This window comes from Myxocyprinus asiaticus, chromosome 27, assembly GCF_019703515.2.
Source record: "Myxocyprinus asiaticus isolate MX2 ecotype Aquarium Trade chromosome 27, UBuf_Myxa_2, whole genome shotgun sequence".
NCBI lineage: Eukaryota > Metazoa > Chordata > Actinopteri > Cypriniformes > Catostomidae > Myxocyprinus > Myxocyprinus asiaticus.
In genome coordinates this window covers 1,096,098-1,117,582 of record NC_059370.1, presented here as the reverse complement: position 1 = coordinate 1,117,582, position 21,485 = coordinate 1,096,098, and the positions used below count along the sequence as shown (strand labels likewise).

Here is a 21,485-nt window from a genome sequence, read left to right as displayed (position 1 = left end):
TATATAAACAGCTGCTTACCTCTACATGGTGTTGAGTCTTCTGGCATCCCTCCACCTCCCCTTTCTCCTCATATCCATTTACTAATAACTAACCTAAGTCTGGGGAGGTATTTGTGCTCAGGTCAAGCCTCAAACCCTTTGCCCAGGACAGCGAGCCACAAATGTTTACACTATCCTCTAAGCAGGATTACATTAACTTGCAAACTACTGAATTGCTCATTAGATTTTTTATTTGTATAACAGAGACCTGGCTGAATGTTGGTGACCTTGCATACCTGGGTGAACTGGCCCCTTTTAACCGTGCCTTTTTCAGCTCTCCCAGGACTACTAGTCATGGTGATGGCCTGGCTATTTTTAAGAACTGTTTTAAATATAGACTTTTACCTATTAATGTGCATACCAGTTTTGAGGGGAGACTTTTATTGACTGATTTGGCTGGGCCTGTCCTCTGCGCTCTAATGTACAGGCCCCCAAAATTTAATAAGGATTTTATAAATGAATTCTCTGAGCTCTTGGCATATTTGTCATCTCATAATGACAGAGGGTAAATTTTAGGTGATCTAAACATTCATGTTTGATGTCCATCCAAACCTCTTGTTAAAGATTTTCTATGTCTGCTGGAATCGTTTAATTTTGTTCAATCAGTTTCTGATCCCACACACCAGAAGGGTCATATATTAGATCTTGTTCTGACTCATGGTTTCGCTTTATCTAATCTTGAGCCAATAATAATAACGCAATAAAAGTAACATGCATTATGTAATCAGATTACGTTTTTGAGTAACGAGTAAAGTAACACAATATTTTTTATTTTAGACCATAATATCTGAGTTACTTTTTAAAAGTAAAGTTTTGCTTTTGTACACCTCTACTGTCACTGTATTGTGAGAAATCAGGAGTAAAAGTGTGCAAACTTCAGGGAGGAGACGTAGTGAATGATTGGCATTGTTGTTCTATAGAACAACAATGCCAATCATTCACTACGTCTCCTCCCCGAAGTTTATCCTCCTCACACTATAGTGTGAGGTCAGAGTCATTTCTGTTTAAATGAATGGGAGAAATTGGAATGCCCAACCAAGAAGCTCTAGCACCCAACAGTCAATGGATGTAGAAAGGAATCACCTTTTAGATACAGACATCGCCTGTCAATCAACTCCCTAATGCGCATGCGCATTTCGTGTCTTAGCGTAATATGAGGTCAACATTCGGTTGAGTGAATCGAGGTTGATTCTTGTGTTAATACACATTGCATTAAAAAAAATTAGTAAACACGTTTAGACAGAGGGATTAAAAGACTAGTCTTCCACTGGCCATGACATGATACACAGGGTGAAATACTCGCTCAGTTGACTGACTTATGCAGCCAAACTGCTCTGTGTTAGAGCTCCCTGTAACTGGGAGAATGGGATGAGAAAAGCTGAATCTGGATCAGTGACTGCAAGCAACATTCTACATCGATTGTGTACACAGAGAAAATGTCTTAGTTTCTAAAACATTTCTACTTTTTTTTTATTTTTATAATAAACAAGTAGTTTGATTCATGAAACAAACCGTTTTATGACATTTTGTTAGCATTAAAAAACAATTTCATTCAAGTATCAATGCGCCTTTGAAGTTATACCATGCATCAACTCAAAACAAGTGCTGTGCACTGAGATGACTTAAGTGAAAAATATTCATTTATTCATCAGACTTATTTCTTGAACATGTTAGACATTCCCCACTGAAGTTTATCCTGACTTTTGAAAAACATCTTAAGTTGGCTCTGGCATTGTCGATGGGCACCGAACATGATGACAGATATGATGCAGGTTCAAGAGTTGGACTAGGCTGCTTTAGGTATGACAGTGGTTATTCTTCATTTTTCATATTGGCTGCCATGTTGATGGAAAAACAAACATGCATATTATTGATTCTTTATTATAAATATGACATGAACACCTACTTTCTAAATATCTGTTTGTTTACTATGTTGTTTTGACAAGTGTGTTGTACAGTAGCTAGCATGACCTGTAATGTCTCTTGTATGGAATGCATGGCTTATTTGTATGGTATGGAATGCATAGCATAGCAGAAGAGAAAGTGGCTGAGAAAAAAGTTACGCAAAAGTAACGTTTTACTTTCCATAAAAAAAACTTTTTAATTAACTTTTTTAAGGAGTAACGCAATATTCTAACGAGTTACTTTTAAAAGTAATGTTGGGCCTCATGTATTCAGACAAAGGCAAGCCTAACACAGTCGTAAAAACCTAACTCAAGCCCCCACATTCCAAGTCGTAAATTATACTGATAAAAATTGCGGCAAAATCAAACAAAGGGAGTCCAAAACAGACTACAAATCCCATGAAGCCTTGCTCACTAAAGGATCGAACTCTCAACTCCTATTGAATGAGGCACACAACAGAACGCACCTCAAACTATGACATCATCAGGAGTTGAAATACCTCTGAAATGCTTCCGGGATTTGCTTCCAGCAACTTTGTTTGCAGTGTGTAGACGCAGCTCATCGCTGCTCTCAGGTGCAACCTCGTGGCACAAGGAAGTAACGTCCGACTTGAAACTGTGGCCATACAATCTCCATCTCGCTGGACGAGTTGAGATTACTCTGTGTTCAATCGAACACTCTAACGGATCTGAAGGAGACCGCCGAGCAATCCAAATCTTCATCCGTTTGCCTGCAGAAGTGAAGAGATTAAAGATTTCTCTTCCATCTTCAGTCAAGTCGACATTTCTGAGTTCTCCGCCAGCCCGCCGGGAATCAACAGCCGTGCCCGCCAACAGAGCGAGGAAACGGCTCCCATCATCTCCCGAGCCTCAAGGAACTGGGTCGGAGTTAAAGGATGGAGGAAAACACATTCTACCTGTGTCCACATGCGATTTCAAGTAAGAGGTTTACGTCTGGGCAGAGATAGAATATTATAGTGTGTTTCAAAGTTTTTTGTTTTTTTTGCTTGTACAGTTTACGGACTGCCATGTCCGCTCATTATTAATACTCGGGGTATTAATTATCACAAATTTGTTTTGCTGTATTGTGGTCCAAACAAATTGGACTGTTGTGCATTTTCGCCATCGCGGGTGAAACCGGCAAACTGAGTTATCCATTAAAGAGTCAAAGAACGTGGGACTTTTAGGAGCCATCCACCGCGTCTCTGAGTGATAAACTAACAGCTGCTTTCTCACCCATGATCGCGAAATCGGCTTTAGGGCCGTCACTTAATTCTCTCTCTCTCTCTCTCTCTCTCTCGTACTAACCACACACACACACACCTTATGTGTTATAGGATTATTTTTATTTCCATATCTAATCATATCACTGTTTAGTTTGTAGTTGTAAGTCGGAAGTTTATTGACTGCATTGTATTAATTATTAATTGATATTACTGCATAAATAAACTTTGTTTATATTACAAAGAGGAGTGTTTTGGTTTGTTTTGCATACGCCTGTGTCATGCTGACGGGATGTCAGTGCTCGGATTCAAGCCTTCATTCATTGTTTTTCTTCCCGAAAATCGATATTCTTCGGATGTCGATTTTCCTAAGAAAACAATCTAATATTGATAATGTTTTACTATCTGGTTATTATTCCCTGATTCCAGGCTGGTGCCCCGTCAATGTTAATCCTTATTAATATTCCATTGATTTTTGATAATTGATAATTATCTTTGATGATTGTTGAATTTGAATGATCAATAAGATAGTGTTACTTTTAATGAATGTTTCATCAATGTTAACAATTAACGATTATCTTTGATAATTGTTGATTTAAAGGATTAAAAAAGCTTACATTGATTCTCATCAATGTTCTATTGATTTTAATAATTAATAATTGTCTTTGATAATTATTAATTATTGCTAATAACCACACTTGCTCCTAAACGTAGCACACTACATTTACTGGAGCCCCATATGAGGTTTTAATAAGTTAGATTCAATTAATTTATTTAAATATTAATAAATAACTAAATTATTTCTGATAGTAACACTGATCTAAACAACCAGTAAAGCCCTATAGTAACGTTATCCAACACTGATCTTGAGGTATTTGATGCTGGATTCTCTGATCACAGTTCGGGACTGCACTCTCATGTCCCAGGCTGACTCTCCCCCACCCCCTTTTTTACACTCCTGTAATTCATTCAACCTCAGCGATTCAGTTCTCAAAGGCCTATAACACCAACTATGTATCCCTTGCAACAGTGGCCCCACCCCTTGTGGTTTGAATACAGATCGACTGGTTGACCTTTTTAATAATGCTTGTTCTGCCACCCTTTTTAATAACTCTTGTTCTCTGTTGCTCTATTAAAGCCAGGCAAATGTAAGACTAAAACTAAACATCAGCCCTGGCTCAATGATGCCACCCGCTCTCTTAGGAAGGAGTGCAGGAGAGCAGAGCACAGATGGATGGTGGTGTCTTGTGAAATTCTAAAAGATTGCTTGGCTCAGAATCAAATTGCTGTTAATCAAGCTAAATCTAAATATTTCTCTGATTTAATTTCTAAGCATGCCAATCGGCCTCGGGTACTCTACAGTACTATTAATGTAGTTTTAAACCCTCCTACTAGATCTCAGTTTGTTGCCACATCTGAGTCTTGTGAAGAGTTTCTAAAAAATGTTGTAACAAAACTCAAAATCTTAGATCCCTTATCTTCCCCTCAAATTCGGACATGTTTGAGGTGCTGCCTCCATCTAGTTTTCTAACGAAATTTCAAGCTGTGTCTTTATCCCAACTATCTGAAATTGTTTTCCATCTGAAGCCCTCTGTCTGTCAGTTGTATGTCTTACCTCCACAGCTTTAGAAGGATGTTTATGATACTGTGAGCTCCGAAGTTATTGCAATAGTTAACAGTTCATTAGCCAATGGAGCTGTACTGATAAACATGCCATAGTTCAGCCCTTGCTGAAAAAAAAACTCATCTTGACCACACTGTGCATGACAATTATAGGCCTATATCAAAGCTGCCCTTCATTTCAAAGATTCACGAGAAGGTTGTTTTTTTCCCAACTTATTACTTACTTAAATACTTTTAACATCATGGATAAATTTCAGTTAGGTTTTAGAGTATTACACAGCACTGAATCCGCTATGCTGAAAGTCAGCAACGATATTTTGCTCTCACTTGACTCAGGATCTTGTGCTGTTTTGGTACTGTTGGATCTTACTGCAGCATTTGACACCACAGATCATAACATTCTCTTACAGCGCCTCGAGTGTATGGTTGGCATACAAGGCCTAGCTCTTCAATGGTTTGCCTCCTACCTTAAAGATAGAAATTTTCAGATACTATACGACTTTCAAAGTCATCAGATTGCTGTTCATTTCACACTACACAACTGCCTGTCTATAATGAGGTATCTTTAAGTTGCTGTGGTTTGCACATTACACGAGGGATCGGCGACAGGGGGTCACACATTACAAAACATTTCACTAGGAAGAATCCCCGACAACTCTGTCTGGTCTCCAAACAACGTTTCACAACAAAACACATGCGAGAAGTGATACAGGAAATGACGCAAGATCTCGCGTGAGACTGGAGAGCTTCCCTCTAAAAATTGTGGTCCGCAAGAAGCTTGCGATCCAAGTTGTTTGTGCGTTGATTTGCAGTGAAAAACCAAAAAAGAAAAAGAATATGGAGGAGAGAATGGTTGGGGAGACGCGGGCAGCAAGGATAGTCTGTTCTGTAGAGAGATTGGAGGTAAATAAATAATTTTGCAATGAACGCAGGCAGCTGGCTGCTGGTGTTGTGGCTTGACAAGGACATGTTTTTGTTTCAAATAATTGAAAAGCTTGTGTATGCAAATTTATTCTGACAAACTCTATTTAAGCCCATTTATTCTGATAGAAATTATACTATTGTGCTCATCATACAAATAGATGCATGATAAGACTGGGTTCAGGGAGCTGCTGCGAATGACACATTAAAACACATTTCACACTGCAGGACTTGGAGTCGCAGACAGGTCTAGATATTTAACCTGCTAGATATCTCTCGGGCATCTGCGACGCATCGGCGCATCTCTCAGATTGCGTCTTTGAAGATTCACACATAGCGATCATCGCTCACGAGAGCGAGCACCGATTTGCCTCTGATTTCAGGCTTTTGTCGGCAATCTCCATTAACTGTCGGCAAGTGTAATATCAGGGCTAAAATCGTGTAAACTCGGCATTAGTTGAGGGAATTTATCTTCTTCCACTGCCCGATCTCCTGTGGTGTTCCCAAGGTACAATATTAGGCCCCCTTTTGTTTTTTCTATATATGCTCCCCTTGGGCACTATCTGTCAGAAATATAACATTTCATACCATTGCTATGCCGACGATTCCTAGCTTTATTTTCCAGTCAGACCCAATAGCAGCTGCTCCACTGAAATTCTCTTAAAGTGTCTTTAGGATATTAAGTGTTGGATGGTGAGTAACTTCCTTCAGTTGAATGAGAACAAAACTGAAGTTATTATCCTAGGTTCTCCCATTTAAACTGTGGGGCTTGGTAATCATCTAGGTCCTTTGTCTGCCAATGTACATAAATTTGCTAAACATCTAGGTGTCTCTTTTGATTCATCTTTAAATTTCAAAAAACAAATCAGTGGCATTTAAAGAGTAGTTTTTATCATTTGAGAACTATTGCCAAAGTTAAGCCTTTTCTCTCTCGTAAGGACCAAGAAACTATAGTTCATGCATTGATTACATCTCGCCTTGACTATTGTAATTTTCTTTATCTCAATTGTCTCTCGTGTGTTTACAGATGGTCCAAAATGCTGCAGCTAGGTTTCTAGCAGGAACCAAGAAAAATGAACTAATTAATCCTGTACTAGCCTCCCTTCATTGGTTACCAGTAGAGATGGGCATTTTGGCCATTTTGTCTACTCAATTACACATCGACATGTACATACACAGGCAGCCAAAAGTTTGGAATAATGTACAGATTTTGTACCAAAATTGGTACTTTTATTCACCAAAGTGGCATTCAACTGATCACAATGTATAGTCAGGACATTAATAATGTGAAAAACTACTATTACAAAGAACTATTATTTGAAAAAAATGTTCAGAACTTCTTAAACTACTTCAAAGAGTTCTCATCAAAAATCCTCCACATGTAGCAATGACAGCTTTGCAGATTCTCAGCATTCTAGCTGTCAGCTTGTCCAGATACTGAGGTGACATTTCACCCCACACTTCCTGAAGCATTTGCCATAGATGTGCCATAGATCTTGTCGGGCACTTCTCATGCACTTTACTAGCACCAACAATCATGCCACGCTCCAAATCACTGAGATCAATTTTTTTCCCCATTCTGATGATTGATGTGAACAATAACTGAAGCTCCTGACCCGTATCTGCATGATTGTATGCACTGCACTGCTGCCACATGATTGGCAGATTAGATAATAGCATGGATGATTGTTGGTGCCAGATGGGCTGGTTTGAGTATTTCTGTAACTGCTGATCTCTTAGGATTTTCACACACAACAGTCTCTAGAATTTACTTCAAATGGTGCTAAAAACAAAAAACATCCAGTGAGTGGCAGTTCTGTGGACGGAAATGCCTTGTTGATGAGAGAGGTCAATAGAGAATGGCCAGACTGGTTGGAACTGACAAAGTCTACAGTAACTCAGATAACCGTTCTGTACAATTGTGATGAGAAGAATAGCATCTCAGAATGCTATTCTGAGATGCGCACTGTTTTAGCGGCACGAGGTGGACTTACACAATATTAGGTAGGTGGTTTTAATGTTGTGGCTGATCGGTATATATCTCTGACATTCTTCAGCCATATTAAGCTCCAAGATTGCTTAGATTGCTTAATCTAAAGGGGATTGAGCATTTTCTGTCGCTGCCCCAAAGCTATGGAATAGCATTCCTTTTTACATTAGGTCTTCTCCTTCTATTTATTTTTTTAAATCCAGCCTAAAAACCCATCTATATTCTTTAGCTTTTTGATTGAATCTGAGGTTGTAATGTTTTTTCTTGATCAAATTTAAGAAATCTTAAGCATCCTTAACCTTATGCAGATGTATTTGTGTACATACATACCGTATATATGCATGCATATACATTTGTGTATATGTGTATTTATGTACTTTTATATATAAATGTTTTAAAAAAATATTTTTGATGTGCAGCACTTTGGATCAACTTCTGTTGCTTTTAAATGTGCTATAGAAATAAACTTTGACTTGATAACTGTAAATATAATATAACTGTAAATGTTATAAATAAATACACATAGAGCTACACTTATGAGATATTTGTTTATGCTGATGTTGTTGAATGACTGTTCTGTTGCTTCTCTGCTTACCTTGAACTCTAAGAGGTTCTGAATCTGCTCCATTTCAGTGGTCAACATGTCCTCCTCATCATCATCTTCATCATCATCCATGATTTCAATCTTCTAGTAGAAAGTTTCATGCATGAGTTACTAACAACACCTGTCTCAAAGCGATTCTATCGCAAGTGAATGAATATGAACTCATACCACATTTTTAGCAGGAGTGGAGCTGTCTGATTCTTCATTCACATCATTGTCTTTCTGAAAGAAATCACTGCCTCCATCTTCAAAACAAGCAAGAAAAGTACAATACAATATCCTGTTTTACCATGTCATTACAAATAAAACAATCAAATAAAAGTGATATAGTTCGCCAAGTGGTAGCAAGAAAATCCTTCCTACCGTCAGACAAACAGAGCGACACGACATCGTGTTCGCTGCCGTTTTCAGGAGTGTGACGATCTTCTTCAAGCGTGTGAGGTGAGTGGCCTCCAATCTGACTGGAGAACACGGCCGGCCCTCCTTTAGGTGGAGGTATTTCAATGCCCATCAAACGGTACTTCCTTCTGCGGTTACCAATCCATGTCTGCCAATTTTTTATTTTAGAAAAGAATTAAACCATGAATTTTGATGAAAAGTAGACTCTTTTGTCACTAAAAAAATAGATAATCTTGAGAATAAAGTCATAATATTTCAAAGCTTGTTTTTTGTTTTGTTTTTAGAAAATAGGCTTTATGAGAATAAAGTTGGAAATTAGAGATTTTGTAGATATTTGAGAATAAAGATATTTCAATTTATTTGAGAAGTTTCATTTAATTTTGTCACATTTTATTTTATGACTATTATTTCTAGATAAAAGCTATGAGGCAAAATTTTATAATAAAATATTTTTGTAAAACAAGTTATCCTGAAAAAGGGATGTGAATTGTGGGCAAGCCAGTGAGCAAACAGGATACAGCGGTCTGCCAGATGAGCAACATGGGGGATTTGGTAAAACTGTACTTTAGATTAAGATAGGCTTAGCCTCTTGGCAAACCATTTTAAAGTTGTTATACAATGTAAAAAAATTACCTTACATTTACAGTAAAATACCGGCAGCTGTGGTTGCCAGAATTATTATAATTTTTTTCTGATTTTCTCCCCAATTTGGAATACCCAATTCCCAATGCGCTCTAAGTCCTCGTGGTGGCATAGTGACTCGCCTCAATCTGGGTGGCAGAGGATGAATCTCAGTTGCCTCCATGTCTGAGACAGTCAATCCGCGCATCTTATCACATGGCTTGTTGAACGCGTTACTGCAGTCATAGCGCGTGTGGACGCTTCACGCTATTCTCCGCGGCATCCACGCACAACTCACCACGCGCCCCACCGAAAGCAAGAACCACATTACAGCAACCACGTGGAGGTTACTCCATGTGACTCTACCCTCCCTAGCAACCAGGCCAATTTGGTTGCCCAGGAGACCTGGCTGGAGTCACTCAGCACACCCTGGATTCGAACTCGCGACTCCAGGGATGGTAGTCAGCGCCTTTACTCAATGAGCTACCCAGGCCCCCATTGTCAGAAATTTAACGTAAGAATTCCAGGATGTAAAATTAATGCAACTCTATGTTTTATGGTTCACTACCGTTTAAATTATTAAAGGGTTCATGCCATGCCTTTTTTTTTATTATTTTAATATGTTTCTTGAGGTTCATTTATAATATTAGTTACGTTTTTTTTATTTATTTTTTTTTTATTTGGTAAACATGATCATTTTCCACCCCCGTTCTGATTTTGGTTCTGCTTCTCCTTTAAGTCTTGACAGTTAACACCCACTGTTCTGATTGGCTCTCTGTTCTTGATTGACCTGTTCTCTCCTTGCCATCTCACAGCTCACTGCTACTGGGCAGGGCAACTGAAGTGATAAGGTAAAGTAGGTGTTGATGTGTTGTTGTGGAGGTGGTCAGATGAAAATCTCTTCAAATCACAATGTGGAGAAAGTAGAGAGCGAGTCGTTTTGGCAGCTTGGTTTAAATAAATGTCCTTTTTGCAGTGAGGAGGAAGTTTTGAGATCTAAAACTTACAGTGTGTTATTATAGTACAATGAACTTACATGAGAAAAGATGAAGAAAAAATTAATTCCTCATGTCATGACCTCTTTAAATGATATAAACTTGAAATATAACCTTCTGGAACTATAAAAGTCTGGTTTTCACTTTAAAATGTATTGTTAGTCACTGTAGTAACTACAAAAGGCCACAAGACCTAAAAGTCATCAAGAGTGACCCTTCCAGGAGCAGTAATTAATTCACATGTAGAGAACTGTCTACACTGTGTTACTCACATAAGGAGGGGGGAGGAGGGGGGTTGCAGGAGGTGTTGATGTTTGTGTGAAGTGATGGTCAGGTGTGGGGTGTGAGATTGGGCCGTTCAAATCTACAGTAGAACACATTCAGGTCGTCAGCCAGTTGTTGGTCCACTACAGTGTTGGGGGTAGGAGTCCTGTAGTTAGTAAGTTGTTTCAGGCCACTCCATACTGATGTAGGGTCGGTAGCTGAAAACAGGTTGTTACTCAACCTGCAGTTAAGATCTGTGAAGAGGAGTTGTGCCGTGTCTCCGAAAACAAAAGACAAGGAAAGCACAGGGCCCAGATGGTGTCTCACCCACTTGTCTAAAATCCTGTGCTAACCAGCTGGCCCCCATCTTCACACTGATCTTCAATAGATCACTGGAGCAGTGTGAAGTCCCATGCTGCTTCAAACACTTAATCATCATTCCTGTCCCAAAGAAACCTTAATGACAAAAGACCCATCGCTCTGACGTCTGTGGTCATGAAATCATTTGAGAGACTGGTGTTGGCCCACCTGAAGGACATCACTGGATCCTTTCTAGATCCCCTTCAATTTGCTTATCGAGCAAACAGGTCTGTAGATGATGCAGTCAACATGGCATGGCATCATATCTTGCAACATCTGGACAGACCAGGGACATATGCAAGGATCCTTTTTGTGGACTTCAGTTCGGCTTTCAACACCATCATCCCAGCTATACTCCAGAATAAATTACACCAACTCTCTGTTCCCATGTCTATCTGTCAGTGGAACACAGACGGACAGGCAGAAACTAGTGAGACATGGGAAATTCACTTCCAGCACATGTACAGTCAGCACTGGTGCCCCCCATGGATGTGTGCTCTCCCTGTATACAAATGACTGCACCTCCAAGGACCCCTCTATCAAGCTCCTGAAGTTTGCAGACGGCACTACTGTCATCCATCCAAGATGATGACGATGAGTCTGTATACAGAAGGGAGGTTGAACGGCTGGCTCACCTGTGTAGTCAAAACAACCTGGAGCTGAACACGCTCAAAACGGTGGAGATGATTGTGGACTTTAAGAGGAACACCCCAACACTGACCCCCCTCACCATTCTAAACAACACTGTGGCAGCAGTGGAGTCATTCAGGTTCCTGGGCACTACCATCTAACAGGACCTGAAGTGGGAGACCCACATTGACTCCATTGTGAAAAAGGCCCAGCAGAGGTTGTACTTCCTTTGCCAGTTGAGGAAGTTCAACTTGCCACAGGCGCTGCTGATCCAGTTTTACTCAGCAGTCATCGAGTCTGTCCTCTGCACTTCAGTAACTGTATTGTTTGGTGCAGCTATGAAATCGGATATCAGAAGACTACAAAGGACAGTTCGGACTGCTGAGAGGATTATTGGTTGCCCCCTGCCCTCCCTTCAAGAACTGTACACTTCCAGAGGAAAAAGGCTGGAAAAATCAGTCTGGACTCCACTCACCCAACCCATTACCTTTCTGAACAGTTGCCTTCTGGACGGTGCTACAGAGCACTGAGCACCAGAACCGTCAGGCACAGGAACAGTTTTTTCCCTCAGGCTATCAATCTCATGAACAGTTAAAATGTCCCCATTGAGCAATAATTAATGTGCAATACACAGCTTAGTCTATTTATATTTATCCAACATACCACACCTCTTCTGCCATTACATTCCCTTGCTTCTGTATATAACAGATTTGTATTTGTATATTGTGCATATGTATATACACTACCGGTCAAAAGTTTTGAAACACTTGACTGAAATGTTTCTCATGATCTTAAAAATCTTTTGATCTGAAGGCGTATGCTTAAATGTTTGAAATGAGTTTTGTAGACAAAAATATAATTGGGCCACCATATGAATTTATTTCATTATAAAACTAAAATTTAATAATAAAAAAAAAAAATTTTGTTTTTGAAATTGATGACTTGGACCAAATAATAAAGAAAAGCAGCCAATAAGTTCCCAACATAGATGGAAACTCCTTCAATACTGTTTAAAAAGCATCCCAGGGTGATACCTCAAGAAGTTGGTTGAGAAAATGTCAAGAGTACATGTCTGCAAATTCTCAGCAAAGGGTGACTACTTTGAAGATACTAAAATATAACACAGTTTTGATTTATTTTGGATTTTGTTTAGTCACAACATAATTCCCATAGTTCCATTTATGTTATTCCATAGATTTGATGACTTTACTATTATTCTAAATGTGAAAAAAAAAATGTAAAAATTAAAAAAAAAAAAAAAACAACAATTATATATATATATATATATATAATAAAGAATGAGTAAGCGTTTCAAAACCTATTGTGTATTTCCATATATATTTTATTTTCTATTCACTATACAGCATATGTTAAGGTAACTGCCCGTTAACCAATAAACATTTTATTACAGTAGCATTTTTACATTTGTAGACTCCTAGGTAGAGCTGTGTAAAAGAAAACTGTTCAGAAGAAGACTTGTTCAGAATAAACTTGATGAGTCTTTGATTTGACTTGATTTAATAAATAGAGTTAATATAAACATAAAAAAATATAAGTATTTCATATGCCTTCCCATACATAAATCTGATATATGGCAATTAACATAAAACTATGGTTTGTTTGGTCAAATATGCACATAGCCTATTCAAATGAGATGATAATAAACTATGATTTAAGGAAAATATGTATTACATATAGGAGAACAGCCATTTGTAGTATTTTGTTATGTTGCTGCATTTATGTGCAAGTATATGACTTTTTTATATCATATATTGTTATGTAGGCCTACTTTTTTTTATATAATATGATGTGTTAAAGAAGATTTCAGATTTGTATGGGTTTAACTTGAAAGCTATGTAAATGTCAACTAGAACTGAAACATAGGACTTCAAAATGTTGAGATGGCACTCTGCCTCCTCATTTTAAAAGTCCACCACAAGCAGAGGTAGACTGACCATCGGGAGAACTGGGACTTTTCCCAGTGGGCCGGCCATAAAATGGGGCCGTGATATGCCAAAGTGGGCCGCAATATTATTATTATTAATGTTTCAAACATTATTCCTGTAAAAGTATATATTTTTTTCTTCAAAATATTTTGACTTTACTCTTAAACTCTTGGATTTTTAAAAAGTGGTCCTATGTTTATGTTGCACTGACACCTGGTGGTGTAGATGCAGCATCACTCACAAACAGAAGCTTTCCGTTATTGATGCCATTGCAGAAATGTGCTATTCGCTGTCAGTAGTGATGAATGTATTCCACGAGTGAAACCATCCAGTTACATGGGATTATTGAGATAAAGCGAGGTATGTTTGACAGATTATATAATCTATTTCTTTCTGTTTAACAAGTTGCAAATAAATAAAAACTGACTGCAACTTTAAGGTAAAAGAATGTCAACATCAAAATAAAATGATAAATAAAATAATGAATACAATTATTTGTGTGCATACAGACCTTGATAATTTCTGTGTCGACACCGAGTTCATTGGCTGCGGCTGCGATCTTTTCTCGGCACACAGAGCCTAGACTTGTCATGCCGTTGTCCCAGTATCTCTTCATCGTGAACACATCTCTGCCACTAAACTGAGTCCTGTCCTGCATCTTAACAAACACTACACCATTTATTAAAGGCCATCATCAAAATCTGACAGAACCGTCAGCTCTCATGAATATGTGCGCTAGAGCAGCGCTTCCCAAACCGGTTAGGGGTGTACACATTTTGGATGTCTCCCTAATCAAACATGCCTGATTCAATTCATCAGCTCAACTAGACTTTGTTTGGGTGTAAAAAATGTGTAAATTTTTTAATTAACTAATTGACTAAACATGAAAAAATTTGTTACTTTTTTACACCCCCTTATCAACCCAAGAATTTCACACACTATTGCACTTATATGGTTGTGTGACAATAAAAGTGATTTGATTTTGATCTGTTGGCATGGGTGGATGGGCCCTGTCAATGATGTAGTGACAGCAGCAGTGCACAAACTTCAGTGCCTTACAAATGGAAGAACGGTGCTGATCAGCCATCAAAGAGTTGGGTCAGAAAAGTAAACAAGTAGGGATCAAACCATAATGTTGCAGTACTTAAGATGGAGGTTAAACAGTAGAAACATGAAAAATTATAAAGGAATACAGAACTACTTATAAGCAGAATTTTATCAAAATCATGCAAGACCGTACGGTTGTCATGTATATAAAGTGCAGAAACATCCTAAACGTAATACAGGCTAAAAGTAGTTGAGAGGGGCATCTATGAGTGGTATATGAGGACACATGATAATATTTGACATTTTTCCTAAATTAGACATACTGATTCAATTAAAGTTAATAGCTATAATAATGTTTTTGAATTTAGTGAGTTGACTAAAAATGTTATAATGTTAAACGCAGCCAATGAACTCGGTGTCGACACAGAAATTATCAAGGTCTGTATGCACACAAATCATTACATTCATTATTTTATCATTTTATTTTGATGTAATTAATTTGTTGAGATTCTTTAACCTTAAATGTGCAGTCAGTTTTTATTTATTAAACAAATGTCCATTTTCTATTGTTTCATGAATACTGAGAACTCAAACATTCTACTCATCTGACATACTGCTTTTTGCAGACAGGGAAGGCGAGTCGGACGCAAGGGTTTGTCAAATGAAGGAGATATACAGAATGTGTACTGTTGAGGACAGGTTTGGGAATCACTGATGTAGTGGACATTGCAGCATATGTGGGACACTCACCGTTCTTTTCCGGGAGTTGCTCTGAAGCCAGGGCACTGACATATTACTGGTTACCTAGTGAAATACAAACAGGAAAAACTCATGTGATCCCCTGGTACTCAGCACAGAATGTCCTCTGACCAACCACATGAAGCTCTGACCAGTGAAACCTCATGTTAAATTCATTTTCATTCAACTAAGAATGTTGCTCTCCAAGCATTATATTAAAGAGCTTTACAACAGTCAACCTGTCGAGATCATGTCATGTTTGAATTTTTCCTGCAAAATCAAAAGAAAAATTACATTGCATAAAATATTATATATTGAATTTTGATATTTAATATTTTATTTAACAAATGATAAATTAGTTTGCATTTCTACATTGTAACAATTTTTTTAGACAATTAAGCACCCCATCCCTTTATATGCAAAATAAAATTGTTTATTTTGGTCTGACAGGTTCTTGACAGGTTTCATCATATTCACCCTTTTATTTATGAGTAAAAGGACAACCTTTTTATTTTTATCATACATCTCGTATGTTGTACTACATTATATTACATCCTAAAAGTATTTTTATTGAAATGTATGTTGTTTAAACAACAGTCATGTAAGAAAGCAAAAACTGTAGTTTTACATGTGTTATAATAAACCAGAGTGGCTTTTTGGCAAACCTTGAAACTGGGCATTCTGGAAGATGTCTGTGCGAGTAGTCGCAATGGAATGCTGCCCTGTGAGGATGTACCAATCAGTAATGAGCTGTTGGTTTGACATCCTTTATCTCCAAAGGGAGCAGAGTTTGATGCATAAACTGCAGCAGCTGATTGGCTTCTCTCCGTTAATCCCACACTGTCAATCAAGGAAGATGAACCTGCGCTGGAGCTCTGCCCACTGTCCGCTGAACTAATATTGCCGCCTTTACTGAACTGCACCTGTGCACCCATATTCGCCAACTCCTCCTCTCTCGAGTACTCGTTATCAGCGTCGCCTGTTTCCATGGCAATCGAGAAGATCTGTGATGCATCGACAGGCTTTTTACTCCTCTCTCTGCCGTGACTAGTTTGCGTGAGTGGCCGTGTTGACACGTGCCCTAGCGCCGCCAGAGAAAAAACATGCTGAATATGAGAGCTGTTGTCTGCAGTAGTTTTCGGAGGACTGCGATGCACAGCTGTGTTTTTTTGTGGTGAGGTATGCGGCCACATCTGAGGCTGCGAGGTTCTGTATTGCTTGGCCCAATTGGCCGTGATTCCTACAGATTCTCCAGGGGCGAAAGGTATCTGGCTGCATTTGAGCGTGCTGCTGGTGGGAATTACAGGGGCTTTGCGTTGCATGGCCGCAATGGTGGTGTGATGTTCAGCGGTGTCCGTGTGAGAGGGCAGCTCGATTTCAGTGTGTAAGGGCAACGACTTCATCCTGTTGTGAGCGGAAGCATCGAAGTGGTTTGCCTTCTGCGTCATAGAGTAAATGCCTGTCAAAATGACATCATGGTTGTTACCTTGGGGACCACTTCCACTGCTGAGCGGCGAGGAAGATGATGGAGATGAGGAAGAGGAGGAGCATGAGACCTGTGGAGGGAGAAGGTGTGTCACCGAGGGGCCACGCTGAACGCTCCGCACAGCCGCCATCTCTGCCGTTAGTACAGATCCTGTACCGAGTGCTCCAGCGGCTGCAGGCAGGGCATGGTGGTTGGACAAACCTTGAGCAGCGACTCCATTATGATCTGCTTTAGATGCCAGCTTCCGTCTCTTGTTTCCTACCCATGTCTGAAAAGACAAAAGTACAGAAATGTACAACCATCAGGCAAGCTTTGAGACAGTGTAAATCATCCAACTGTATACCAATCTCCCAAATTTATTTTCACATTGAAAACCATAGACAGAGATGGGAAGCATAAGGAATTTAATGAATCTGGCTCTGATACGGTTTCATTAACCATTTTTTAGGGGGGTATTTCTGAGAAATAAATATTTGGAAATAAGAAATACAATTGGATTTACTGCCCTCAGCAGTAAAGATAATTTCATATTTTAACAGAACAGATTCTTGAAAAATGTACTTAAGCAGACTTTAGTTTGTTTATTCATTATTTTTTACATAAATACCACTACTAAACAACAAAGATAATAATGTGTATATTTAAAGGGATGGTTCACCCAAAAATGAAAATTATCTCATCATTTACTCACCTTCATGATATCCCAGGTGTGTATGACTTTCTTTCTTCACCAGAACCATCCAGAAGAAAAATACAAAAATATCTTAGCTCAGTAGGTCCTTACAATGCAAGTGAATGGAGATTTCTCTTTTTCTTCTCCAAAGATCACAGTCAGCAGAAACGTCATCCATACGATTCCAGCTCTTAAATGAATGTCTTCTAAAGCGATAAGATCACTTCTGGTGTGAAAAAAGATCAATATTTAAGTACTTTTTAACCATAACCCAACGCTTCACGAGAGGGTGGAGTCCAAGCGGTCTCTCATGTGACGTATTCGCGTTGCCATTAAGGACATAATCTCATGTTCTCCACTCAGTTGAAACATCCAGGATAAACACACAAACGCACCACTGTGAGTAAAGAAACAGATAAAAACAGATCTAAACCAAAACCAACGAAGTTTCAAATGCCAATGCGATTACGTCACACATGCGTACCAATGCTCACTGGAAACATGATTTAGAGTTAATAAAGTACTTAAATATTTATCTTTTTCACACCAAAAGTGATCATGTTACTTTAGAAGACATTAATTTAACTGCTGGAGTTGCATGGATGACGTTTATGCAGACTATCTATGATTTTTAGAGCTTCAAAAGAGAAATCTCCATTCACTTGCATTTTAAGGACCTAATGAGCTAAGATATCTTTCTGTTTTTCTTCAAAAGTGTTCTGGTGAAGAAAGAAAGTCATACACACCTGGGTTATCATGAGTAAATAATGAGAGAAATTAAATTTTTGAGTGAACTATCCCTTTAACCCTTCCTCAATCTGAGTGTTTCAAAACTTGGTGACTTTATTTAGATATGCAATCTGAAAAAAAACAAAAAAAAAAACATAAATAATAATAATTGGACTTCATTCGATGAGTCCAAGTGGTCATAAAAAAAATGCGACACCTTGGATGTTAGCGGTCAAAATTGACCAACCATAGGAAATGAATGGGAAAGACCCTAAGACAGAGCAATTATTTTTCATATGTGTTGAATAAAATCTATATATCAGCCACAATGCTGAATGAACACACACAGAAATGAAGGAGTGAGACTATAAAACATCCAGAGTGCAAAAGATTCACACCCACAAATTTACAGAGAGAAAGAGAGAAATGAATGGGTTAGTCTATGACACAACCAGAATGCAGAATGCACACACACACACACACACACACACACACACAGTTGTAAACAGTCCCATATACATACAGCCCCCCCAACACACAGAGAGAGAGAGAAATGAATGGGTGTCACACACACATGCAAACACATCAAAGAGATCAAAGAACAAAAATGTCTGAGTCTGACCCCAATGTGGTTAGGTGCCTTCCAGACAAAACACTGCACCTTTTTGTTATGGAAACAAAGCACCTTTCCCACAGTTCTGAGTTATAAATGTGGCCTTTTAGGAACTGCTGCACAGTTCATTCAGTGGCAGCACCATGGCGAAACGTTTTACTGTTCATGAGACCCTGGAACAACTGCTTGACTCCAGTGATGAAGAACAAGGGCTTGCTGAAGTGGCTGCATCAAACACTGCAGCTGCACTACTGGCTATTATTGTCACAGCATGATTTTCAAGTCATGTTATTTTTCTCACCAAATGGCAGCAATCTGCCCCAATACATGACACATATTTTTCATATTTTCTTTGTTTCAACTTACAATAGTGTAGATTGTTACTGTAGTGAAGTTGCTTATTTGCACATGCAAATGATTGTGAAATCGAAAAATTTACATAAGATCTAAATAACCTTAAGTCCCAAAAGAAGTGCATAATTTTACTGTTACTACTTCAGGGAAGTTAGTGTTATAACATATAATTTAAAAATAAGGGTACACCTTTATTGCATCCGGCCATAAATGACCATTTGTGAACAGTTTAGGAGGGTTAACTACACATCATCATTTTAACAACCATCCAGAAATTACATGACTTGCACGTTTTTCATAAACTCAAAAGAACCGCAGATAACTTATTCACTCAGGGAGTAGAGTTGTATGCTTCAAGCTGTAGATTCAAAATAACCGACTCGTAAAGGCCGAAATATACTTCCAACGTCCACGTTGCGGATCGCTCCGCATACAGTATGTGTGACGCAAATTGTGTCGTGTGCATCACTTACACATGCGGCTGCTATTGACAGTACTACAAGAGTATCACAAAGAAGTTGTAGTGGGCATGCGTCAAATGCGTTGGTATACGCTTGCGGTCAGAGGAGTATACTCACAAAGGCAATGCAGTCGACCAGGCGCGAGCCAATCCGGAATGAGCAAAAATGAAGTATACCTGGGTCTTGAGAGTCAGTTGTTTAGGAATCAGAGCGCTGGTCACTCTACATTTCGCGCTGCTGATTTAATAGCAATGTTGCAGTAATAGTGCAGTAATCATTGTCAGATTATTTTAGCATAGTTTCCTGCCGGAAGAATGCACGTTCAAGAACCGTTAACGGGACCATGAAAATCATCAGTTCTGGTATTTTATTTAAATGGAAAAGGTTCTGAACAAGAACTGGTTCTTGGTTTCCAACCATAACCATAGAGCATAAACTGAAAATATAGCAAAATTTTCTTTTTCCATTCAGATTAAAGGCCTATTCACAACAACATCGTACCGTTTTTGTGAGACGAACTTCGGACGAAAGGTCTATTCAGACAGACCGAAAGAAATTTAATGAAAAACTATTTCACCCCTGTACAGTAGGCAGCACTGTTGCTGTTCTACTAGTTTCCTGCCCGGACCCTTCTGCATTCAACTATCAGAGATAAAAACAGTACACTGAATGCTGTTAAAGCTTTTATTAAGCTAATTTGGTGTAACTGTTTCATTATGTTCTTTCCATGTTTCTGATGCATTTTGAGCAATATAGAATCTGTGTTTTTTATGCAAGTGAGATGAGTAAAGAGCGCTGTTGCATAAATATACTGTATGTCCTGTGTCCTTTGCACATGTATTTTTCTACAAGTATATTCCAAACAGACTCCCGAACCCAACTTCTCTTTTTATAATGCCTGGATAATATAACACAAGGTACAGTGATATAAATACATGTGGAATAATGTACAAGATTAACAGATATAGGATAAAAAATGATGCAGAATATTAAAAACAATATAAAAGAAAACATGGGCTCACTGTTAGACCTTATTCACGCCAGCGCCATCTTTGATTTTTAATGGGAATGACAATGAGGCTGTGAGGGATAGACTTACAGTCTCTTCAATGGGCTGTACTGCAGTTTAAAGTGTTTCTGGGGGGCCTGGGTAGCTCAGTGGTAAAATACGCTGGCTACCACCCCTGGAGTTCGCCAGTTCGCTAGTTCAAATCCCAGGGCGTGCTGAGTGACTCCAGCCAGGTCTCCTAAGCAACCAAATTGGCCCGGTTGCTAGGGAGGGTAGAGTCACATGGGGTAACCTCCTCGTGGTCACTATAATGTGGTTTGTTCTCGGTGGGGCGCATGGCGAATTGAGCGCGGATGCCGCGGTGGATGGCGTGAAGCCTCCACACGCGCTATGTCTCCGTGGCGACGCGCTCAACAAGCCACGTGATAAGATGCGTGGGTCTCAGACGCAGAGGCAACTGGGATTCGTCCTCCGCCACCCGGACTGAGGCAAAATCACTACGCCCCCCCCCCCCCCCCACAAAACATTGATAAAATATTTGTCCAAAGAACTCGCCATTGAAAAGTCTATCCCTCACAGCCTCGTTGTCATTCCCTTTAAAAATCAAAGATGGTGCTAGTGTGAATAAGGTCTAATTCACATTAATATTAAATTGAGGGTGTGATGAGGAGGAGGGTGTGGCCAGGCTGTGAGGGTGCATGGCCAGCGCTGAAACAACTGATCAGCGGGAGAGCGGGATAAAGGGGAGCCGGAGATGCCAGTTCAAGAGAGAGATGCACGCGGCCGCATTGTGTGTGTGTCCTTATGTTTTATGTTGGTTTAAGTTTATGTTTACCATTAAACTTTATGTTGACTG

General features: G+C 39.1%; 1 protein-coding gene across 6 annotated transcripts in view; it reads right to left on the bottom strand.

Moving 5' to 3' along the window:
* The window catches only part of LOC127418145 (highly divergent homeobox-like), a 40,911-nt gene that overhangs the window by 8,035 nt on the left and 11,391 nt on the right, over positions 1 to 21,485 (bottom strand). For 3 of the 6 annotated variants that reach the window (XM_051658559.1, XM_051658558.1, XM_051658560.1), the window contains exons 4-9: positions 15,970 to 17,058; positions 15,317 to 15,370; positions 14,031 to 14,177; positions 8,668 to 8,851; positions 8,473 to 8,549; positions 8,296 to 8,388 (exon numbers count right to left, since the gene is read on the bottom strand). In XM_051658559.1, the coding sequence (XP_051514519.1) occupies positions 8,296 to 8,388; positions 8,473 to 8,549; positions 8,668 to 8,851; positions 14,031 to 14,177; positions 15,317 to 15,370; positions 15,970 to 17,058 (1,644 nt within the window). The remainder of the gene's footprint in view (positions 1 to 8,295; positions 8,389 to 8,472; positions 8,550 to 8,667; positions 8,852 to 14,030; positions 14,178 to 15,316; positions 15,371 to 15,969; positions 17,059 to 21,485) is intronic. The other 3 variants (XM_051658561.1, XM_051658562.1, XM_051658563.1) reach the window with 3 other exon arrangements.